This window comes from Grus americana, chromosome 12 (genome assembly GCF_028858705.1).
Source record: "Grus americana isolate bGruAme1 chromosome 12, bGruAme1.mat, whole genome shotgun sequence".
Classification (NCBI taxonomy): Eukaryota; Metazoa; Chordata; class Aves; order Gruiformes; family Gruidae; genus Grus; species Grus americana.
The window spans coordinates 16,980,739-17,004,747 of record NC_072863.1 but is presented as its reverse complement, the minus strand read 5'-3'; the positions used below and the strand labels follow the sequence as shown (position 1 = coordinate 17,004,747).

Sequence of the window (24,009 nt, the reverse complement as noted above, 5' to 3'; positions counted from 1 at the left end):
CAGTTCACACCTCTCAATTACACCCGCTCCACCATCACCCCATCCCCAATCACTTAATTCTGGTCCGTGCTCTCTTGATTTCTTACAGGTTTTCACTGTCGCTGGGCTGGCCTTCTGAAGTTACTTCATTCTCTTGGAATTGCCTCCTTGGTCCTTATCTTCATTCCGCTCGTATTTGCTGAATTCAGTGACTTCATTAGCAGCGTTAGTTTTACAAAATATTTATGCTTGGTCAGCTCTTGCAGCCTAAGGCTTCAGCTACTTTAGCGGCTACTGCCAGGCCACTAATGCTAAAGGAGACTATTCAGAGAGAAGAATACAGTTAATCAAATTTCTTCTTTAACATTGATGATAGTTCTTTAGCTGACACCTTAAAACTATCAGTTGTTTTTCAGCTTAAAACACCTGTATTTTAGAGCTGGAGGAAAAGAGGGATGTCACTGGGTACTTCTGTGTTAAAATGCCTAAGTAATCTTAACTTGCTGCGAAATTTTGTCATTTCAAAAAAAGTGTAAGCCTGGGGGTTCTGCTCCATCTAATGATATTTTCAGTAATCAGGAAGCTGCAGTAACTACTTTTCCAGTAGATCAAACATTTAGATGCTTTATGCAATTGCGGCACACAGAGGGTCAGGCATCAGACTGGTGATGCCCGGGCCATTGCAGGGCTCAAGGGTTGCGATGCTGCTTTACAAAGCTTAGTCACGATGACTTTGCAAATAGAGACGGGCTAGTATGCAAGTAAATTGCATCTAAGATTACATGGAATGTAATACCCATTTGGGGTGGTAAGTAGTTTTAATACAGCATGAAATATCAGTGCTGAATTATTAGCAAGATGTTCACTTAATATGTAGCTTTTTTTCCCCTCCCAGACCAAACCTCATATGAAATTATCACAATGCATGTTCTCTTTTACCCTTGTGTAGTCTCTGAAGCCTGAAGTATATCTGAGAAGAATTTGTTACCATGATCAAAAACAGATACCTTTTTCAAAAGCAGTCCCTTAACTATAGCAAGAAAACCTTTTGGTTGGTGCTAGTTTGAGGCTCAAAGCAAGCCTGCTTTACTAATTTTCACTAAAGGCTGGGCAAGACACTGTGCAGACCAAGTTTTGCCAGGTGCTTGCTGGGGAGGAGGTACAGCTTTTGGGCATGAGATGGGAACAAAGATTAAAAATACAGCCTCTGCAGAGGTGAGCTGGAACCTTGTCACCATGCAGGTAAAGCTCGCTTGTAGGCTGCGGGAGGGAGTAGGTCAGGCTCACTCCTCTGGAGAACTGGTTCTGCAACCATAGGGCTGCGATTCTGCCGCTTGCAGAACCGGTACTGTCTGTGTATCCCTTCAGTTTCTTCCTTTTTATTCTTATGGCAGCGGCTGCTGCTTCAAATCCTAGCTCCAAAAGCACCAAGCAGATACACAACCTGAGAGCAATCACTCCCCGCAAGAGTTTTGCTGCTCGGGACAATGCAGTGAACAATCTTTAGCTCAGGGTTTGCCAGACCTGGTTTCCTAGCTCTGTCAGAGCTGGAAACTGTAGACTAGTTACATATATTATTATTACATATATCATCTGCCCTGATGTGCTCTCTGTAACAGGAATGTAATCTTAGTCTAGGCCACAAGGGACCCTGTAGCACTGAAGTCCTGCAGCTAAAATACCCAGATATGAAAAGGACTGTATAGTACGTGGTCTGCCTTCCAACCCTGTGTTCTAAATATAACTTCTTGCTGAAGTGTGAGATTTCCTGCTGAAATTTCTCAGAAAAAGTTACAGTCAACACATCTTTCATAAGAGTTGGAGGTGGGAAGTGCCTCGTGTGCAGAGCCAGTCATTTTCACAAAATAATTTCTGCTCTGAAGCTGACATGTATCTCCAGCAAGTTAGCAATGTATGTCGATAAAAACACAGAATTGAGAGTATTGACGCTTTTCTACTTTGCTGTTACTACTCCAAAGAATATGTGGAGTTGTCAGTCAAACAAGTTCTTTTCACATTAAAGAGATCTACATCTAGAAGTAGTTCAGTGACTCACAAGCTGCATAAATCTCATCAGCTGCCACATGTTAACCTGGCTGCTGAGTGCTCCCATACACATCGCACCCAGCAGCAGCTGGAAATGCCTCTGAGCACAACAGGGTACCCAACGCCACGGCACCACCTCCCCCTGCATCCCACGGCATCGAGGATGCCCCCGGTGGGACAGCAAAGGAGCAGCTGCTGTACCAGCCCCATGTCAACGCCCAGCTCCTGCCAGGTTTTCACCTCCCAGGGCAGCCAGCGGATGATTAAACCAAGTTGCGCATATACGAGTTATGTTTGTATAACAGGCTTGTGACGAAATACCACCATCTGTGCCTTTGCTTCTTCCAGCTAAGCTGCGAATGTGTTTTTCCAGCTGTGCCACAATACAAGATTTCAGAGTGCTTTTGCAGGAAGTTTTGCAGCTAGCTGCTGCAACCTGCTCTCTGATCTCTTCACCTCCCCACCGAGGTTTCTTTTTTTGGCATTTCACGTGATTGCCCCAGTCTTGACTCAGCAGTTTCCTGCAGCAGTATTTAATGGTTTGGTTTCCTACCACCACCTCCTCCCAAAACCCAACAGCTCAGAAACACTGCCATCTGCTCGGAGCAATAGTGAACCACAGCTTTTGCACGTTTTATAAGCAATTTTTTCCAAGCTAGCACAGCAGAGCTATTGGGCGTCATCCATTTTCTACCACTGAGCAGGCTAGCAGACGCGGATGTCACACTGTGCTGGACAAAGCATGGTCATCTTCAGTATGATGTCTGGATCACATTAGACCCTCGTTCTCCAGGCTACAAACTGAGGCTGCGTGAGAAGGAAAACTCTGGTGAATAGCTGTAACTCTCACGGTTGTTGGCACAGCCCCAGGAAGGTCCCTGTGGTTCACCCCCCTCTGCCAAGTGAATCTGTGAACTCTCTGGCCAGCATTAATCTCTTCCTCTTTCCATTCCTCCCACGTGAAATGGTACCAAATCCTTTCTCTGCCTCCTGGAAAGGAATCGTTGGTTCTGCTGTAATCTTGTCCCTGGAAAAAATGCAGAAAATGCCCTGTTGTTTAAAGGGACATCTAAAAGAATGAATAAAAATACATTAGAATAAAGTAGCGATTACCACATGTCCTAGGTATTATCTCTTTCTTCTTTTTATCACAAGCTGTACTCCTCTGCACCAGACAGAAACATTAAGTTACTCAGTGCTTCATTAAACACTGGACACTTTGCTCCTGACCACACACATCGATCAATTTTTGTGATTCCCAGGGTTAAGAAAAGTTTGATTACAGATATAATATCTAACCAGCTGAAACCACTAAAGGATTCACAAAGGATTAAGCATACGCTGGACATCAAGATTATGATGTGAATGAAAGTCACAGAGCAGCCTATACATTTGAAATTAGGCATGAATTTATATTTCTTGATGAACCAAAGCTTTAAAAAGAAATCACAAGGTTTTGCATATTTGTGCTCAGTACATGTCAATACCTCCTTAAAACTACTGACATCAGGCTAAGTATAAGATATAGTAAAAACGTAATGCCATACAGAAACATTACAGTCCTCATTTTCACATCCAGGAATAAACATAAGGAATGTCTTAGAAATCTGGGATCAGCTTGCCATCCATCAGTGGCTCCCAAATTGATGCCAAATGCAAAATCATTTCTCTCTAGTAAGCAAAAGGGTAAGGCATTTTCTCTGCATCATGGTAACAAGCATCCACACTCTGTTATTAAAGGAAAATAGCTGATCATAGGAGTTTGATCTCACATTACTGAAGTCTGACTATCACATAAATTTTGCCATTTTTTAAGACTGCCACAATCAGCAAAGAAATTACTCATGATAAATAAGATGCAGTGGATATTTGTTAGAGGTTGAATCCTACAAGGACTGAATATAACAGCTTTCCGTGGAATTTCAGAGGAATCGGACGTCTGACCCCAACCACTATTTTTGTTTTTTTTCTAAGGGAAGCTTGAGGATTTGTTAAACGAGAGAGGAACAAAGTTTTATTTTGCTCCCTCCAGTGCTACAAATGGGAGATAGGCTTTGGGAACTGCCCAAAAATTCTCTATTTAGGGAGAACAGTGCCAAAACCAAGCTGCTGTCAGTTGGCTGGGCAGGAGGAGACAATCACTGTGCTAATGCAAGGACACGTTAAGAACCTCTTAACACATTCAGATGGCTGGAGCATGTGGGCTTTGCTGGGCAATCCTCATCCCATACGCCAAGGTGCCAAGGCGAGGTGCCTGTAGCAACTCCCTGCAGGTGGAATTTGATCCTTTGGTCTCCCCAAGGACTTTGCGCAAGGGCAGAAACCCTATGGGCAGACTTTGTGGCTGCCTCGTCGCTTCCTGTATTGTCACTGGGGTCAGCCTTGACGTAGACACACCACAGGCACATCAGTCTCTCCTCTGATATTCTCTGACAATTAAAATAAACCACCAGCTCAGTCTCTGAATTCATATGACTTCACTGTTCTATTAAGCTACTCCTATAGCCTGTTTGGCATTGACTTAACTGAGAGCAGGATTAGCCTGTACATTGTTTTTCCATAGATCCAAGGGAGGAACTGACTTCTCATTTATCTTGACTGATACAGCAAGCAAGAAGTAAGCCTCTGAATAAAAAGTGCACCTGCTAAGATCACAGTAAAATGATGTAATACCACAGAGTGCCCGTGGAAGGCAGTTATGTGGCAGGGATGGAGATACAGGGAGGTACAAACAAAGAGAGAATAATCTGTGTTCTGATATTAATTATGAAATTTCTGGTGCAAAATAGTATATTTTTCATTATGCAAAATTATATAAACTATACTGTTCTTCTAATCCCACACTAGTTGCTACTTTTATTCTGTGTTATTAAATAGAAACCAATTTGGTTTTGCTATGGTAGCTACCATTTGACTCCATTTCAAGCTTCACTAAATTGGCATAAAAGAAACAAGGTAACCAGTCTTCCTTTCATGTCTGCAGAACATCTAGTCGTTCTACAGTCTATTTCCTATGTACAAGCAAGAAATCAAAAAAATTCAGGATTCTTCATTCTGAACAAGGGGTTGTTTGACCAAACCACTATTTATACATAAAGCTACATGTCCTGAAGTAAATGTTCCAGCTGATACAAAAGGTGACATTCCACCACACAAACTGCCTGGAACATACCAAACATTTTCTCCTCCTCCAATTAATTAAAGCCTAATTCAATGTTTCTCTCCTAACAGTCAAATCCTCTTAATGTAATTGCTCCTAAGTCCCTGAGAGATCACTTTTTAAAAACAGGACTTTGCATCAAACCAGTGAAGCCTGAGGAAACACAAAAGCCCCAGCAGCAGGACTCTCCCTCAGCTCTGAAATGCCCCATTCTGTGGTGGAGCTGAGAAAGATGAAAAACTTGCCACTTTTAGAATTCGTGGTTTTGTCTGTGCCGCTGCTACTGGATGCTCCCCCATAGCCTACAGCAAGTGCTAGCTCAGTTATTAAATATAAAGTTTATTTCTACAGATAAGTTTTCAGTAAATTAAGCCCAAAGGCTAAATAAAAAAATATTCTAAGTGTTTTGAAATGACATGAATTGTGATATTCACATGCAACGATGCTTAGCCATGCACGTGCAGGTATGTAATACACATGATAAGTCAGTTCTAGGTGCAGTTATTAAGCACAAAAAGAAATGCAAAGAAGCAGTGAACGCGTCTGAGCACACAAGCAGCTGTGCGAGGAACACCCACGTGCACGATGTGTGGGTTTCAGTGGTGGTCCTGACTTGCCAGGTTTGGTTTTGTGACACTCTTTGGAAAAAAATAGTATTGCGAGTATACAATTGAGAGTACTTAGCTGACATTTTTATCACAAATCGCATTATTTCAACTTCTGCAAGACTTCGTAACTGCTTTCCTATCAACACTGTCTACACTCCCACTGTCTCACTGTATCAGGTCAATGTGTTTTGCCTTCTTCAAGATCTTTCATTTTCTTCCCTCATGACCGGGCATGCCTCTTAGTGCCCAATTATTCAAAATACGATTTGCAGTTCTCCTGTGGCATCAGGAACAGGAATACGTCATTCCAGGAGGGCCCTTCCTCGCTGAGCAGAGAGCTCCCGTCTCCTCAGGCAGCTGAGCATCCGCCTGCCATTTTTCTCGCCGTCTGCCAGCCTCAAGCTCTTCTTCCCCATCTCCCCTTTCTTTGCCAAGCCAGCCTGGATTTTCTTTTTCCCTAATTAATGCTCTCCAGGCTGCAATCCAACATCCATCACATTTTATACCTCCTTCCAGTCTCAAATCCACCAGGTTTCACGTCCACTCCTCTCTTCCCCCCCCTCCACTCCGCTGGCTCTTTTCTCCCTCATTTACACCAGGCAGCTGCTTTCTCACACTTTCTTTCTGCCTCATGTTTTGCATTGCAGCATCATCGAAAACACGTGGAAGCGCCCCAGTTCCTGCCGCCCCCCTTTTCGGAGGCCATTTCTGGAGCACAGTGCCCCAGCGAGCCGGAGACCATCTCTGGTCAGCCCTGGGTGACACGGGAGGATGGACAACGATGACAGTTGTGTCAGCCGGGAGGGACGGGAGGACATTGTACACATGGAAAATATCTTAATTATTTTTTTGCAGTGAAAGCCTCTACGTTAAACCTCTTTGAATGCGTACCTCCTCTCAGCTTTCTCAACCTACAGAAGCACCAGCAAAGGTTGCCGAGGGTCAAAGCAAGCCGCCGATACCCCGCTTCTGCGGAGGCCCACAGTGGCCGCCGAGGGCCAAAGCAAGCCGCCAATACCCCGCTTCTGCAGAGGCCCAGAGCGGCCGCCGAGAGCAGGGGCCTCCGCCCGGTGCCGCCCCCCCGCCAGGCCCCGCTGGGCCCTCGGAGCAGGCTGGGCTGGGCCGGACCCGCACCGAGCCGCCCGCCCGAGGCGGCGCACGCCAAACATCCTGTCCGCAAGCCATCGAATCGAGACCCGGCGCGGCGATTGGCGGGGCGCGGGCGGCACCGCCCCTCCCCTCACATGACCGATGGCGAGGTTTTTATCGCGCCCGCTCGCTTTCCACTCTCGTCCCTCGTTGCTTCGCGGTGTCTCTGCGTCTGCTACCGGGAGCATGGAGCTGCGCTGCTGCTCCCCCTGCCTCCTCTTCCTGCTGCTGCTCGGCACCTCCGGTGAGCGGGGCAGCGGCCATCCCTGGGCCCACGGGTGGGCGCCGGGCCTGCGGGCGTGGGGGGAGGGAGAGGCAGGTGCTGCTTCCCCTTCCCCCCCCCCGCGTCGCGCACGTAAGGCTGTGTCGGGCAACGGTCGGGCGCGCGCGGGGCTGCCGAGGCCTCACAGGCCCGGGGCCGCCTCAGCCCGGCGGCGGCGGTGGCTTCCCCGGGGCGGCCCTGCACTCGGTCTCGGAGCGGAGGCGGTGCCGGGTTGCCTCCCCGCAGCGCTGTCACCTGCAGAAGGGCAGAGGGGGCCTAGCGGGACCCGCCGCCGGGCGGGGTGGCTGAGAGCGTCGCGGGGGAGGGGGGGTCGGAGCGCGGTTCCGGCCCGGCGGCCTTTCCCAGGCTGGGGTGCAAGGCGGGCGACTAAGGCCTGTGTTTCACTTGGGGGCCTGTCGGCCAGAGCAGCCCGCTGGCCCACCCGAGCGGCGCTTCTAGGCTGTTGGCTACCTGCATGTGTGGATCTTGTCAGCCCTCCTCACCAGCTGCCAGCTGAGGGCTGTGGGGGTCAGCGGTCACGACAGTGCACGTCAAAACTGACTGTGAGGGAACGCCCCTGTTGAGATTCACAGGGTTAAAACCCAACAACTGTAAAAAGTTCCCTGAAAATGTAGAGGGAATTTAGCATCCATGTCCTTTGAGCCAGAAATCATGGAAACACAATGAAGGCAACGATGGGTCTCATCTCTTGGTGGTCAACTTGAGTCATAGCACTGATGAAACAGATAAGATAGTAGGAAGACCCTGGTCTACAAGCAGTACACTGTTTAAGCACTGTGTTCATGCACTTCAGTTCACTCACTTTATCATCAGAAAGCTCATGCTCATTTACGTTATTGGTCTTTGTCAGATAAATAGATTATACAACATTCTCCCAAATTTTTATCTAGCCTGGATAACTTCATGGTGTGTTTCCTAGTTTTAATACTCTTTAGAATTCTAGCTACTCTTTCAGTGTCTGGCAAATTGAATCCAGTCCTGAAATAAGTGACTACTTTGTACTGACCAGTCCTCTTAAGTAGTTCTAGAAAATGAAGTAAAAGCAATGTCTTAATAGTTAATAATCATATCTTATAGGTTTTTTCCAATCCTGTGCAGTGGAAGTAGATGTAAAAGATGCTTCTAATGCTACGTGCCTGTATGCAAAATGGATGATGAGATTCTTGATAAAATATGAAACAAACAGTAGTGATTATGTAAGTATTTGGAAGTGACTTTTGCTGAGAACTGTATTTTGTCCTGGGTAAAAATTTAAGTACAGTCTTTTACCTAGGATGTTTGGGTTTTTTAACTTTTTTTTATAAAGGCAGTTAAGAATATTCCTAAATATTTATTTTAAAACAAAACATAAATTTTCAATTAATAATACAAATAACTGAAAGTGGTCTATTGTACTTACTTAAATGGCATACCGGTCGAACTTGGTGGGTTTTGTGTATCAGTGTAGTAATGTTATTAGCCCAAATAGTAAATGTAAATTGCAATTCAGCATGGTCCAGATCTACAGCCAAGTTAGATTTGTACTTGAATCCCACATAGCTCCTTTCTTAGTCAGATATCAGGGACCCTTTTTCATAATTTTATAGAATAACCTAAAAGAATCTTGCTAATCTTGTACAAGGTTCTATCCAACTCCAGCAGGTTTATAATGCTGTCACGGGGAAGAACTGCTATCTGTGAAAACATTGAAAATTACCCTTTTCTTCTAGAAAAATGCAACCTTGAATTTGTCATCCGATGTGACACACAATGGAAGCGTCTGTGGCAATGACACACAAGCTGCACTTCTGGCAGTGCAGTTTGGAGAAGGTCACTCTTGGAGCGTTAACTTTACAAAAACCAATGAAACTTACCAGGGGGACTTTATCACATTTACCTACAACACCAATGATACCACTGTATTTCCTGATGCTAAAAGAAAAGGTAAAGTTCAGTGCAGAACCCTACTTACAAGACAGTCTGGGCCACAAGTGTCAGATCTCATGTACCTGACGTTGGTTGGCTTTTTCAAAGTTAGAAGGACTAATGATGCATCTAATTTCTGTGCCATATAGTGCCTAACTACTGTTCATCATACCTGCCTACTGGGTTAAGAATAAGTTAGCTTCATGTTTGTATCATTCCTTTGTGTGGAATGGAAGGAGAAGATTCACTGTCTGAAGAGCCTTGATCAGTGAGGTGCTGCTAGTAGGCAACAGGCATATAGAAGATTCATTTTAGTGTGCACTACTTGACCTTCCACCTAGCAAAGCGCTACAGTGTTAGGCTTTTGTGTACTAATACCTACTAATAATAGGATTATTCTTCCTTAAAGAAAAAATTAAGTAAAAAGGTTTACCCTTCTAATGGCTTGTGTAGTTCTGGAAGCTTGGTTACTTCTGTGCATTACTTGGCTCTTTAGGTTGGGGCACAAAGGTAAAACATTCAAGAGAGGTTAGGATTGCTAAACTTGAATTTATCTCTTATGGAATTATATAAAGCATAATACTACCTATAAATGTTCTTGTAGTTCATAAGGCATTAAAATATTTGTGCTTATTTGTAGGACCAATTACTGTTGTTGTAAAGGATACTATGCATCCAGTTCAACTGAATAATGTCTTCGTGTGTCATAATACTGACTTTTTTGAAGCAGAAAATGTAACACAGGTTTTCTGGAATGTTACTGTGCAGGCTTTTGTTCAGAATGGCACGATTGGTAAAAAAGGTGAGCATCTCAATTGTGAATGAGCTTTTTTGTATTGCATGTTAGTGCAGGGAGCAAAGTCCCATAATAAAAAATCGCTGGTTCTAACATGTGCTATGTTGAATAATATTCATGTAAATATCCTTTAGTACTTCTTCCGTTGTTCCTGGAAAAATAGGTTAGTGGAACAGATTTAGTAGTATATAGTAATATTGACTGTTCCCATGCCAAGGTGGTAGTCTAATAAAGTGTGTATTCCAGTTATTGGGGTATTAAAAATAAGCACTTCGAAACTACTGTGGCTGACTAGATCACTTGAGCTTGAATGTTTTTAGCTGACTGCCTTCCATTTTCAGTGGTAGCCTCTACTTTTTCATTTAAATAGTCTAAAACCTGTTGTCTCATCTCATAGCTCAACTACTCAAGAGATGAGCACATCATCCTGCTACATACAGCTTCATAGGATTGCTTACTTTGTCTACAGCAAATACATACCACGCTTCTATAATCACTTAGCTGTCTTTGTCCATGTATTTCACTGGAGATAAGTAATACTGCATATGCTACGTGGATTTAAAACTGTGGGCATTACAGAATTTCTGAGAATAAATGGTGGCTGTAAATTGTTTGGAATGCTGTGCCATAATGCTGGGTTTGAGACTTCTGAGTTGCTGGTTAGCAGACTCCCAATGAGCCTGGATCTCAACAGAGAAATTGATATCTGTATTGAACTGACCTCTGAGTCACAAGACTTAAATAAAATTTCAGCGCTGAAATGGTGGTTAAAATCTCTTTTCAGAGTCCAGATGTCATGCTGACATGCCTACTTCTGCACCTACTGTTCCACCTACTATTGCTAATGTAACTACTGCATCTACCACCACTTTATCACCTGCTCCAACCACTGCTCCCAAACCTGTGGAGAATCCAGACACAGGAAACTATTCTCTTAAAAGTGGAAATAAAACTTGTCTCCTGGCTACTGTGGGGCTGCAGCTGAACGTTTCCCAAGACAAGGTGCTTATCCTTTATTTTAGAAGAGTAGAAAGGTTGCTGTAGTTATTTGGTATGAAATGTGAGTGCAGGGTATTTGCTTTGTAAACTGGTGGATGTACAGAACTGCTCCTAAGTATTGTACATAGCACCACTCTGACAAGGGAATAGATGTGTGGCCTAATACCTAGCTTCAAACCCTTACATGGATTCGGTGTGACTCATTACTGGGAGTACCTCTAACATCATTAAAAGCCTGGAACTTTCTTAGCTTTTAAAGCTGTGGTCCTTGCAGATACTCTTTCCCCACAGAGGGAGCCAAAGCTAACCTGTTGCATTAGGTCAACAAAATTAAGACTTCACTGGGCAACTTGTTTGCTTCAGTATTACCAGTGTGTAAACCTAACTCAAGTAGCCTTAGTTTGGTAGTAGCCAGGCTCAATCTTCTTGCTGTCATCTTAATGACAAGCTCTTCTAGCCTGAGACTGCTACTGACTGAAACAATGTATTCCTCACGGCAGCCAAATGTCCTTGACGTGGTATGTCTGTATTTCAGCCTCTTCTGATCAACATCAATCCAAAGACAACTAGCGCAGATGGTACATGTGGTAATACGACAGCTACTCTGAAATTGAATGATCGAAATAGCACATTGATTGGTTTTACATTTGTTGTTGTAAGTAACCTCTTCTATTTTAAACTAAGTTTCCAGCATTGCATGATGATCATTCATAGTAAAATCCTTCTGTCACTTGCTGGTGGTAGGCTGTTCTCATATAGGAAGTGGAACTGGCTAGCTGACTGCCTCAGGACAAGTGAGGAGTTGGGTTAAAGTTGTAGAAAATGTAAGACTGTGGTAAATGTGTTACAAAGCCTTTGTAAAGCATGTGTTGTTGAAGTTAAAGATGCAGAATTGCACATTGACGGTTGGTTCTTGCTTCTTTAACAGAAAAATGCCAGTGCAAGTGTACAAAAATTTTATCTGAAAGAGGTGAATGTTACACTGCTCAACCGTCTGAATGGTTCTGGTAAGAAATAGCCTCTGCCTTAAAGCATGTGTAGGCTTTTATTCAATGTCTGTTTGTCAATTACTTCTGACTTTTTTTAAAGCTGTTCATGCTTACTTATTTTCTTTAAGTTGTTAAGAACAAAAGTAATAAGCAGAAATGGCTGTGAGAGTTCCTTTTACAGCAGTGTGGGATCATTCTCTTTTCCTGAAACTTCAGCTAATGGAGTCTCTTTGTGATAAACATATATAAATTAAGAGGGCTTCTTTATAACTGTTTTCAGTAACACATTTTTTTGTGGTGTCAAATACAGTTGTACCAACTCTGAAGGTTTTTGGTTTTCCTAAACCAGCTGTTGTCATCTTTAATTGAAGATGCTGCTGTATCTTCCAACCTCTTCTACTTAACTCTCCCTGGGAAAAGAGACCGGTCCTTCAAAAACTCAAGCATACTTTTTTCTGACTCAAAAGTATGTTGTTGTTTTTAAAGTTGCTTGTCATGACTACTGCAGTTAAAAGGGCACTAAAGCTAAAATGCTCACAAATCTGCAGTGTTGGGATGAGTGGAGGTACAAGGAAAGCCTCAGGTCATGTCTATATAGAGGATAAGTTACTGCTAAGTACTGTAATAACTTCAGTGCCTGACTTCTTTCAGTTAAGCAGATTCATCACACTTCACACTACTTTGTTTCTCAGAGCAGTCAGTGTTGAGAAGTTGGCTGCTCTGGATTCAGCTCCTTAGTATTATTATTATTGTTATTATTGGCAACTCTCTTGCACTTTAAGTAGGCATGCAAATTTCCTTTTTTTTTTTTTTCCTCCCCTTTGTTTAGTCATTTCAAGTGCAGATAACAGCAATTTCAGCCAGTGGGATGCTTTCCTTGGTAGTTCTTATATGTGCCGAAAAGAGCAAACTCTTGAGATTAATGAAAATCTTCAAATACATACTTTTAATCTATGGATTCAGCCATTCCTTGTGAAGGCAGATAAGTTTTCTACAGGTAAGAGTTCCTTTGTTTTGTTAATTCTTGCAATGCTTGCAGAATTCTGACTTGCTAAAAAGCACCAGCATTGGGCACTAGCTCTTTGTTTTTGAAGCCCTTGTTCCTTTTTTTTAACACATGGAATGAAGAAAAGTTCTGAGACTGACATTCAAGTTCAAAGAAAGCTTTGTTTTCACTTTAAAAGTCTGCTAGGTGTGTTGGTTCTCCTTCATAAAACTTGAAGGAGCTGAAGATACTGAAGAGGGACTTACCCTATTCTGCAAGACAATGCTTATAAGTTATCTGACATCTTGACATACAGCTTTTTGTAGCTCGACTATATAAGAAAATGGGGACAAAACTTTAGCAGAAGTGGACTTTGGTAATGCTGATAAGTGTTTCATTTATTTTTACCTCTCAGTCTGAGGAATAGGAGTGTTGAGGGGAAAAAACGATTTGACAGAGCTTCTTTCAGAAGCAATCTTGAATATCTAGAACTAAAGAAAGATTCTAAAATGTCTGTTTGCTGCATTATCCTGGTCTTGTCTGGGGAAAACTGGAATGGCTTACATGACCTTTTTCTTAATCTTTACTGTAACCTGGTCTTTGTACTTATTGGTAATGCTTGCAGCATAGTCTTATTAGACTAGACTAATCTGTAGACGAATAGATTGGGTGCAGATTTTTGAATCTTTTTTAGGCAGAGGTAAGTTAACTCCCCAAATGTATGCAGGGTAAACAGTGTGTATCATAATAACATTCTAAAGAGTTAAGGTCCCATTTCACTCTGCCATTTGTTGCAGCTAGCTTCCTCCTCCTAATTACAGTTACTTCATCTCTCTGTAACATGTCTCCATTCTGGATAGGCTCTTGATACCAAGTCTAGGTCGCTTTACTCTTAATGACTAAAAACACCACACTTGCCTTAAGTGTGAACTAGATAAGCCTGATTCTGTCTTAAAAGCAGAAGAATGGCTACTTCCTTGTCTAGTACAGATCTTGTGCACATGAAAACTGGTACACCAGGGCACTTCTGTTAGCGTACTGGAGTTTATCAAATGTTCCAAGTGATTATAATGCTTAACATGTGCTAGATGTACCCATGAGACTTCTGCAGTTCTTTTTCTCTTAGTGTAAAGATGTAGTAATACTTGATTTTTGAACACCTTCATGCTAAGGAAAACAGATTTTTTTTTTTAATACCACACTTGGCAAGCATTCTGTCTTTATTTATTCCTTGTTGCAACCTTTTTCTCACCTACAGCCCAGGAGTGTTCGCTGGATGATGACAGCATTCTAATCCCAATTGTAGTTGGTGCTGCACTTGCTGGCTTGATTGCCATTATAGTGGTTGCTTACATAATTGGCAGAAGAAAAAGCTATGCTGGATATCAAACTTTGTGAATCTAAATGTGATTCCTGTTCCGATTTCACTCTAAACAAAGCAAGTGCAAGTTCTGAAGTCCAAAAAAGACCCAAAACTTAGGAGTAATTACTAACCACAGCTAATTGGAGTTGAGAAACAAAGAGAGAATGTTTATCTCAAATGAAGCAGAACTACATTTTTAGCTTTCCTGTGCTAAGACGACGACGTGGGTTTCATAGCTGTTTTGAAGATGTCAAATATTGGATGAGTTGCTAGGCTAAGGATTTTATCTTGCAAAAACCCTGAAGTGTTTAGGATTTTTCTGCTTTTCACAAATTGTAGCCTGAAACAAGAACACATTCTAAACTGATGTGCGTTGGGCAACTCCCAGAATAGCATAGAATTTGTACTTGCTTCTCTCCTCTGTGTTCCTTAGTTGTTGTCATAATTGTGGGTTAAGCTGGCAGCATTAGTCACTATGTTGACTTGTGTAGTATTTAACAAGGATTGTACAATGCCCAGTAACAACTTTGTTTTTCATCGAATTGAACTTCAGGCTGGTGATCAAGTGATCTTTTGAAGTGGCAGCAGTAACTTACTTAGCTTTGACAGAATTTGAGTAGTTTACTCCTGCCTTGGTGTAGTTTCAGGAATCATTCTTATACCCTGGCTGTACAAACAAAATGGGTAACCTATACTTGCCAAATGGTGGGTATAGGAAGACTTCAGTGCTATCTCCAAATGCTTAAAAAAAAATAAATAAATAAAATACTGTTAGGCACGGAATTCTTCATCACTTGTTATACCTTGGCAATCATCTAAAATACTCAACTAAGGCAGAGTTCTGCTAAATTAATGCAAGCTTTTTTGCTAGCATCGGTTTAAAGGGAATAACCTTTCTAAATATTCTGGAACTTTAAAGTGCACTTAACTTTATATCATACTCTGCACAGAACTGGTCTGTCTTGTTGCTTTGAATGACCATTGTTTAAAGATGCTTTCATTTAATGAGCCAGTATCTGTTATTGCAGCTTGAGCTGTCTTTAAATCTTGAACGGTTCTCTGCCAATCAAAATTCACATTATAACTGCCCGCCATTGGCATTCTGAATGTTTAATGTACTTTGTGTTTGATTGTTTGCTGTGTAACATTTATTAATGTTAAGGATGCAAAAGCCAAATGAGTCTGAGATGGACCCACAACACCTGTTTTTCCTTGCTGTATGGAAAGGATAACTAGCTTAAAAAATGCAGTGCAACTGGACTGTTCTTAAACTGCAGCTCTGTAGAGACTAACCCTTGCTGCATAACTGTTCTCTGGCCTCCTTGTGCTGTAATACATAGCTTTTACTGCATGGGAAAAAAAAAGTCTTTTAGACTTTTAGATAGGTGTGGCTTTTTTGCATATGTCATAACATGAGCTGCCTAAACCTAGTTATTTAATGAACATAACGTTGTCTCCCCCTTTAGAATGAGTTTAGCCTGCATCAAAGCTGGTTTAGTGTTTTATTAGTGTTTTCTAGGGTTGTAGAGATGTCTGTGGCATGTTTGTATACAAATCATAAAATACATTTCTTTCAGTAATCTTTTTTTTTTAAATGGTTTACTCTTGACACTAGCTAAGGAAGCAAGTATGGGTGGATAATGCTTACTATAGCTTGTAGTCTACAGCTTGAATTTTGCATCAGTTACTGAAATTCATTTTAATGAAAGTGGGGAACTACTATAAGTTTAATGCTGAAACAGGCTTCAAGACTTTCCATTTTAATTACAAAAAGTGGATCTTATAACTTTCATATTAATATATCCTCAAGTGCAGAAGTTCATACAGATTTTTAGCATTTTTGTGACTGATGTTCAGCGGCACCAGTTACACATGCATTTCTGTTAAGGAGTAGTTACCACATTCTATTCATCTGACCATGCAAATTTTAGAACTGTGCACGATATCCAGGTGACAGCACAGAACATTAGTGCAAAGCACTCCCAAAATTCAACAATACTAGAAGTATCTTTGCAAAAACCTGCAGTTAATCTTCATTTGCAAATATATTGGCTCAGAGATTAAAGTACTCCTAGACTGATGTGCAGATAACTGGTTCAAAATACATCTAAGTTTCACCCGGCTGCCTGTTGTTATAAAACCACTAGTTTTCCTGTATGTATTGCTCAGTAGGGAACTGTCAACCTGTTCAACATGTGCTCTAAATAATAAAGATTGTTCTATTTCTTAAGGAAACTTGTTCACATTTTTTAAACTGATTTGAAAACAGACATCTTGTACTGTCTTTTTTTTTTTTTTTAAGAAAATAAACTGAATGAGTAAGGTCAACTTCAATCAGTCTATATCTGAGATTCTGTTATATAGCTGGTGAAGGTGCTCCTCAGAGTCCTCTGTTACCTGGGTTTAATGCTTTGTTTTGCAGCACATTCTGAAGTGTGCTTGGGTACAATTTGCTAGCAGAAGACAGCTTGGGAACTAATTGAGACACTACATCTGGTTCATTGTTAGAAATTTGCTTGTAAACTTTTTTGTCGATTGTAGCTCCATCCAGACAAGATGTTTTTATGATTGATTTTGCTGGCCATCTTAAATTGGTGTACAGCTTTGAACAGTTCCTTCTTGCAGTTGTCCTGGAAAATGAAATTGGTCTCCACGTTCAGCAAAAGGGGGAAGGCATTAGGGCGACTTCTGGGAACTGAGTAGTAGCGTCATCCTCTGAGGTAGAAGCTGTGTTGGTCCTGTCTGTGCTGCCAGTTCTTCTGGTAACAGTACTACTACATACTTTTTTTTTAGTGAGAAACACTAGTCTTCCCTTTACGATACCTCTTTCTGGTCTGTCTTTTGAACTCCATAGTCATATGACAAAAAGAAAAAGTCTGGTCTAATCCCATACCCCTTCTTGATTCTAGGCTGCACCATTTATATAATCATTATGTTAAAGCTGCTTTATCTGCTACACAAAGGTAAAATAATGGTAGCACCTTGCTGAAGTGTAAGCTAAAGTTGGCTGAAGCTTTTTTAATGTGAAGAAAAACCCAAGTATTTTAATAGGATCTTGTTAAAGAGCTTAACAGTGGGGTTCCTAAGGATGTAAATCAATCAGAGTGAATTTAAATATAGAGGGACTGCAGGCATCAGACTTCTGTCAACTTATCAGTACAAGTCAGTCTGAAAGAGTCGGTAACAAAACTCCAGCAAGCTGGAGTTAACTGCTGTCCTGCAATAAGTGTAAAGACACTTTTTTTTGTCAAAGCATTACTATTTTCACTGTAATTCTATCTCCAGTATTGTTGTCTCTCCTGGAGACTTGCAGTGAGTATCTAGACACTGGAAGATGGGACTTTGTGGTGTACAGTAATGATAAATCTACAGTAGTATGCAAATACATGCTTTTGGAGAAAGTACATCATGGAATTATGAGTCTGTTAGCTATGATGTAAGGGGAACTGGTGCTATTGTATTTTGGGGAGGAGGTCAGGGGTTTGTGGATGACTGTCTGATGTCCTGTTGGGGAAAGGCATAACTGTTTTAAATAGTGAGAGGGAGGTTATAGTGTTAAATACTTCTATTTAAACGCATGTGTCTTTCAGACTTGCCCTTTTTCTGTTTAGCTGAAGGTGGTAGCCCAGAGGCGGACAACTTCATTGTAGCAGTAGGAACAGCTTTGGGAGAATTAGTTGTCCTAGTACTTGCTGGCTTTGTTGGTTACAAGAAATGCTGTAATACTGGATATGAGTAGTTTTAAAATGTGAAAGTTTAACTTTATTAAAAAGAAAAAAAAATCTGAACTCAAAAGACATTTTGCTGAGTCAGGCAAATGGTTTGTTAAAAACAAACCTGGTTCAGAAATGATGCAGAATGTATTGTCATGGTTTGTTTGAACTTAACAACTTAGAATATGTTCTGGTTCATAATCGAATGATGAATTAATTTCAATTCTTCCAAAATATGACACTTTTAATTTGAGAATATTAAAGACGTGCAGTGGCATTATGTGAATAAAAATAGTTCTGTTCTGTGGAAACAGCATTTAACTTGTGTGTGCTTGTGGATGTTGAATATTAATGTGTATAATTGTGGTGGGTTAACCCTGGCTGGAGGCCAGGTGCCCCCCAAAGCTGCTCTGTCACTGCCCTCCTCAGCTGGGCAGGAGAGAGGAAATATAACAAAAGGCTCATGGGTGGACATAAGGACAGGGAGATCACCCAGCAATTACTGTCAGGGGCAAAACAGGCTCAACTTGGGAAAATTAATTTATTACCAATCCAAATCAGAGTAGGATAATGAGAAATAAAACCAAATCTTTAAACACCCCACCCCTCCCTTCTTCCCAGGCTCCACTTCACTCCCCATGACTCTACCTCCTCACCCTGAGCAGCACAGGGGGTCAGGGAATGGGGGTTGTGCTCAGTTCATCACATGTTGTCTCTGCTGCTCCTCTCTCCTCACACTCTGCCCCTGCTCCAGTGTGGGGTCCCTCCCACAGGAGACAGTCCTCCATGAACTTCTCCACCATGAGTCCTTCCCCCAGGCTGCAGTTCTTCACCAGCTGCTCCAGCGTGGGTCCCTCCCATGGGGTGCAGACCTTCAGGAGCAGACTGCTCCAGCGCGGGTCCCCCACGGGGCCACAGGTCCTGCCAGGAGCCTGCTCCAGTGTGGGCTTCCCACAGGGTCACAGCCTCCTTCAGGTGCCTCCACCTGCTCTGGTGTGGGGTCCTCCAGAGGCTGCAGCTGGAATCTCTGCTCCCCATCATCCTTCCTCCATGGGCTGCAGGGGGACAGCCTGCCTCACCATGGTCTTCACCACGGGCTGCAGGGGGATCTCTGCTCCGGCGCCTGGAGCACCTCCTCCCCCTCCTTCTGCACTGCCCTTGGTGTCTGCAGAGTTGTTCCTCTCACATCTTCTCACTCCTCTCTCTGGCTGCAATTGCTCCTGGTGTTGCACAGGTTAAATACGTTATCGCAGAGGCACTACCACCATCGCTGATGGGCTCAGCCTTGGCCAGCAGCGGGTCCATCTTGGAGCTGGCTGTTGGACATGGGGGAAGCTTCTCCCAGAAGCCACCCCTGCAGCCCCCCGGCTACCAAAACCTTGCCATGCAAACTTAAAACAATAATCTATGATAGACTGTGGTTTGTTTTGATTGCTTTTGACTGTGCCTTATATGCAGTTTACTAAATATTAAAATTTTGCTCTAAGGTACCAAGATTTCTGATCTTTTAACTTAAAGGTGCCATGCTAGTAGTCCTCAAAAGAAGCTTTTCCTGCCAATGAACACTTTTTTTTTTCATTTTTAAATTTACCACAGTGTTCTCTATTGTATAGCATATACCAATAAAAACACAAAATTTTGGGCATCTCATGATTGGAATTAAAAGGAAAGATAGCCCCTTCCTGGGGCTAAAAATTTTGGGGGCCAAAATTACTGATTATTTTGAATGGAGTCACATTCAACCAAATATGTCAAAAAAGCTATTTCTCCTGGGCTGAATGTGGAGTCTGCTTGTGGTGGTATGCAGGTACCAGGTTCTGCATTTGAAGACACTTCTCCGAAGCTTCTATCCATTGTACAGTGACAATACATGGATGGATGCATGCCAACAGAAGTGGCAAACTGGAGAGAGGTAAAGGATGGGATATTCCTGGTATGAAACTTTAAACCCTTTTTTTTGCCTGGGAATTCCTTGTAACAGTTCTGTGGTGTGATGTGTATTGCAGTGATCTCCTTCCCTTAAAGAAAAGAGAAAGGGAATTTCTGTTGCTGCCTGTTGGGCACCTTTTGTCCTTAGCAAATTCATTCATGTTTAGTATTAATGGCCTGTTATCCAACATGTAGTAATTAAATTGTGTATGTCGATCTTCAGTGAACAAAGATGACTAAACATCAAATGCAGTTCTCTTTTTAAGATGCTTAAATGCTTTCTCAGTAGTCAGAATATTTTTAAATAGCTCACTGTATAAGGTACGTATTTCCTTTCCTCTTTTTTTCCCTTTTAAGTGTTGCTCTGCTTGGCAGTAGGTGCCTTCAGATTGTCCAAGTTTAGTATTTTCAGGTGCTGTTTTCTTTCTCTTAGCCAAAGGTTTTGTATAGCCTTTCGTGAAGGGGTAGTGGCAAGTGTGTACTGGACTGTAGTGAGCTAAACGAGACAGTAAATGTTCCATAACTAAGGCTGATCCAGTTAGAGGCTCAAATGGTTTAAATATTCACTGAAAACAATAGCTAACTTTGGATAAAGCATGGAATGTGTGCGTGACACTCTGCTCTAATATAAATGCAAGCAAAAAGGTTTTATAAGGAGCTCTGCTTTATTAAAAGCATGTAAGTCAAGCACCTTCACGGTGTTGCAGGGTACACAGACGCTGTATCGTATCTTCAAAACATCTTGGCACCGCGCAGGTGGAGCTCTGCTCTCCTTACAAACGGGAAGAATGCCAAGCCCTGCCTCCACGTCCAAGGTGTATCGCTGAGTCTGAAATCAGTTCCCAGTCTTGTTTGCTAACCCTTGCATCAGTGTTTGTATCGGCAAGTCCATCGCATATTTTGCAACCTGTCTATTAAAAACCACTGTAGCATTACAGCTGTCTCTTTTTTTTTTCTCCTATGTTGATTTTGGTTAGGTTCTCAGCTGAAACTGATAATCCTTTCCTTGTATTTGGATTGAAAATAAAGTTACCCACCCAAAGAGAGAGTCTGTCAGTTTTTTCCATTCAGTGCTTACAGTGTATGTATCTCGGCTGTCCCCTGCAGTTTTCAGTCCATTTCTACTGTGTTACTTGGTTTGCAGTCTGTTATTTCTCTTCATGTCTAGAACCTAGAGAAGTGCTGGTAACTCGAGGGTTTGCAAAATCACTTGGCCAAGGCAGTAATATCCCCGCCTGTCTTTTTTTTGTTGCTCTATTGCTGTTAACTCTGATGTGTGATCAGCTAATGTGTGCTCTGACTGCTGGTTTGTCCTCATGTTTCTAATCAGAGGGGACTGTTCGCTAGAGGAAGATGAAATTAGATGTACAAATTGGAAGAAGTATATTACCAGTACAAATGATGTGTGTAGTATATATGTTTAAAGAAATTAAGTATACAGATTTAAAGAAATCAATCTATCGATTCTTTACTCAATACTGATTTTACTTTAGATGTATTATTGTATCTAATACAGTGTAAGTTCTCAAAAATGTCTGTTTGCTCCTTGCTTTCTTTGGTTTCTAATGCTTGATTTCCTTTACTAATTTATTCTCCCTTGCTTTTTTTTTGTTTTTCTTCTTTCTGCAGCCGAAGAATGCTTTGCTGATTCTGACCTGAACTTTCTTATTCCCATCGCAGTGGGCATGGCACTTGGCTTCCTTATCATTCTTGTCTTTATATCTTATATCATTGGAAGAAGAAAAAGTCGTACTGGCTATCAGTCTGTATAATCTCTTAATTCCCTCTCGGTTGCCACCTTCCCTGCTCCTCCTTTTCCCAAACTCCCTGATCTGCCCCTTTAAAAAGAAGAAAAACAAATGAATTCCTAGTTTCTTTATTTAAAAAAAAACCCAAACCACGACAGAATAACGTGCCATGACTCTGAAGATGAGTTGCAGAAATACTTGAAGCTACTGTATGATTTTGGAGAAAGTAAGTGTTCTGAGGACCATAGAATTGAGTAGGGTTGATGTGTGTCCACATGAAAAATGTGATTGAGTGAAGAAAACATCTACAAAACTTTATTTCTGTTGTTTAATCTTTTTATACAAGAAAATTTCTAGTTGAGTTCAGCTTATATCTCAGATAATGCTAAAGCTAAAACCATAATTGAAGGTGTGAATGCTATGTAGGAAGGGACTGTACATGCTATGGGAAAATGAATACCAAGCTTGTAACAGACTTCTGTTGGGAACTCGGCCTATGGCTGTTGTCTTTTTTCATTAGCAGCTCATTCTTGTGAATCAGCCTGAATTTCCTATTCCTTCTGAATGTAAAGGTCGTACCTGATCTCACTAATAAACTAACATCATATGAGAAGAACATCTGATTCTTCTAGTAAATTAATTTGTTTAACATCAGTATGGAGAAGTTGACTGCTGATGTATGTTAAATAGCTTTGCACTAGCATGATGCCTTTAATGTCTTTGTTCACTAAGATAAGGCTCAGTCCTGGAGAACTTTCACTACTCAGAAAAGCCAACAGTCTGCTGAAGGAAACGTGTCCTGTGCTATTTCGCTTGACTGTGTTTTCTCTTTTGTTCTGAGCTCAATTGCGAAATGAGGGCAGGAAGCTGGAATTTCGGTGGCTGCAGTTTGTCTCAGCTTTGATTCCATGCACATAAAAGAAACTATGCAGCGTTTCAGCGCTGGTCCGTGTGAGGCTCGAGAGTATTTTGAGTGGTCTCAAAGACTGACTAAAACCAGAGATTCCTGCAGTTCCTTTGGTCAGCTTTCGTGGGTTAACAGGGGATCGCTGAAAAGCTGTGATCTAGGCATGCAAGTGAAGATATAAACCCAGTCTGTTTCGATAGGATTAATCTGCTTTTAACCTCCTAATTATTACTCTCTCAAACCACAGTTGAATAGTGTAAGAGCACAACATCTCTGGTATGAGGAATGCTAATCACAAAGCAGAAACTAATACATATATAAGTGACGAAAGTGACTTCCAAAGGACTAAGAGCATCTGACTTCTTCGAAGATGCTTTCTTTGTGATTAGTGCCATACCTTTTGCAATTCTACATTCTGTATCTAAACTGTACTGGAATGGAAGCTAGTCAGTGGTGGTTGTGTTCTGCTTCATTCCCATCATGTCGATAGGATCAAAGCAGCCTCTTGCTCTTTCAACCTCTTTGGTCCATCCTGGTAAAAGCCTTCAGCAGCTAGTGAACCCTGATTTCCGACTGTGGGACAGCTCAAGAGCTGCCAGGTCTGCAGAGAGCTAATGACAACACACAGAGTTTCTGTCCTCTGCAGCAAGTGTTTACTAAAGCTTCTTTAATATTTAATCTCTTTGTGCATTGAGCCTGTATCTGTGTTGTAGGGAAAGCACCTTCAGTAATTCACGTGCACAAAAGGGACGGTCAACAGAGATGTTTAAGTAACTCTAAATAGCTATATATTCAGGGAAGGGAGATTTCTAAAGAGTTAGTTTTGATGTTTGAGAAATACCTGTACATCCAATTATTCTTGTCCTCACCGTGACCAAAGATAAGCTTTACCTGAATCTGACAAAACTGATTTTTGTACCGCAAATGGGCTCTTGAACCAAGTCACCTTTTTTTAGGAGTGTAATTTAATGCTGCTGAGTTGGACCGTGTGCTTTGGTTTTGGTTGTCTTGGTCTTTGGCGTTGTACCTTTGCTCTCGCAATACTTGATTTCCCTGCCAGAGTGATAAAATGGTGAATTATTTTGAGTCTGGCAATTTCTGAGTAACACCTGCTTGTCGGAGTGTGTTGCTTCTCTGCTGCCAGCAGATGGATTCCATCTATGGTTTCATGCTCAGAATGCAGATCAAAGTATTTTGCATCACTTTTGCTAGGTTATTTTAGTAAAATGTGGCAATTTCCTAGATGCACTTATGTATATATTTTATACATATAAAGTATTATTTTGGGCTTCAATAGAAGTCAAAAATTGAGCCAGCACTTTAAGGTTGTTGTAGCATGAAGAGTGGTGTATACAATTCTCCAAAGCTTGAAATGACTGTACAAATATGCTGAAAGCAGAGTATGTGTATGGATAATAAAGTTAACTACGGTGTTTATAAAGCTTTGTTT

At 41.7% G+C, this 24,009-nt stretch overlaps 1 protein-coding gene across 3 annotated transcripts; it reads left to right on the top strand.

Annotated features, from left to right (window-relative positions):
- The first annotated feature begins 7,014 nt into the window (after positions 1-7,014).
- Positions 7,015-24,000, top strand: LAMP2 (lysosomal associated membrane protein 2). 3 transcript variants are annotated; one of them, XM_054839309.1, is made up of 9 exons: positions 7,015-7,186; positions 8,303-8,421; positions 8,935-9,148; positions 9,771-9,932; positions 10,711-10,928; positions 11,461-11,580; positions 11,854-11,932; positions 12,744-12,911; positions 21,534-24,000. In XM_054839309.1, exons 1-9 carry the CDS (start codon positions 7,045-7,047, stop codon positions 21,674-21,676), a joined length of 1,365 nt encoding a protein of 454 aa, XP_054695284.1. In that variant the 5' UTR covers positions 7,015-7,044; the 3' UTR covers positions 21,677-24,000. The 3 variants fall into 3 exon arrangements, with proteins under 3 accessions (XP_054695284.1, XP_054695287.1, XP_054695286.1); XM_054839312.1 differs by lacking the exon at positions 21,534-24,000 and adding an exon at positions 17,874-21,481; XM_054839311.1 differs by lacking the exon at positions 21,534-24,000 and adding an exon at positions 14,158-16,596 and having other exon boundaries at positions 7,045-7,186.
- The last annotated feature ends 9 nt before the right edge of the window (positions 24,001-24,009 follow it).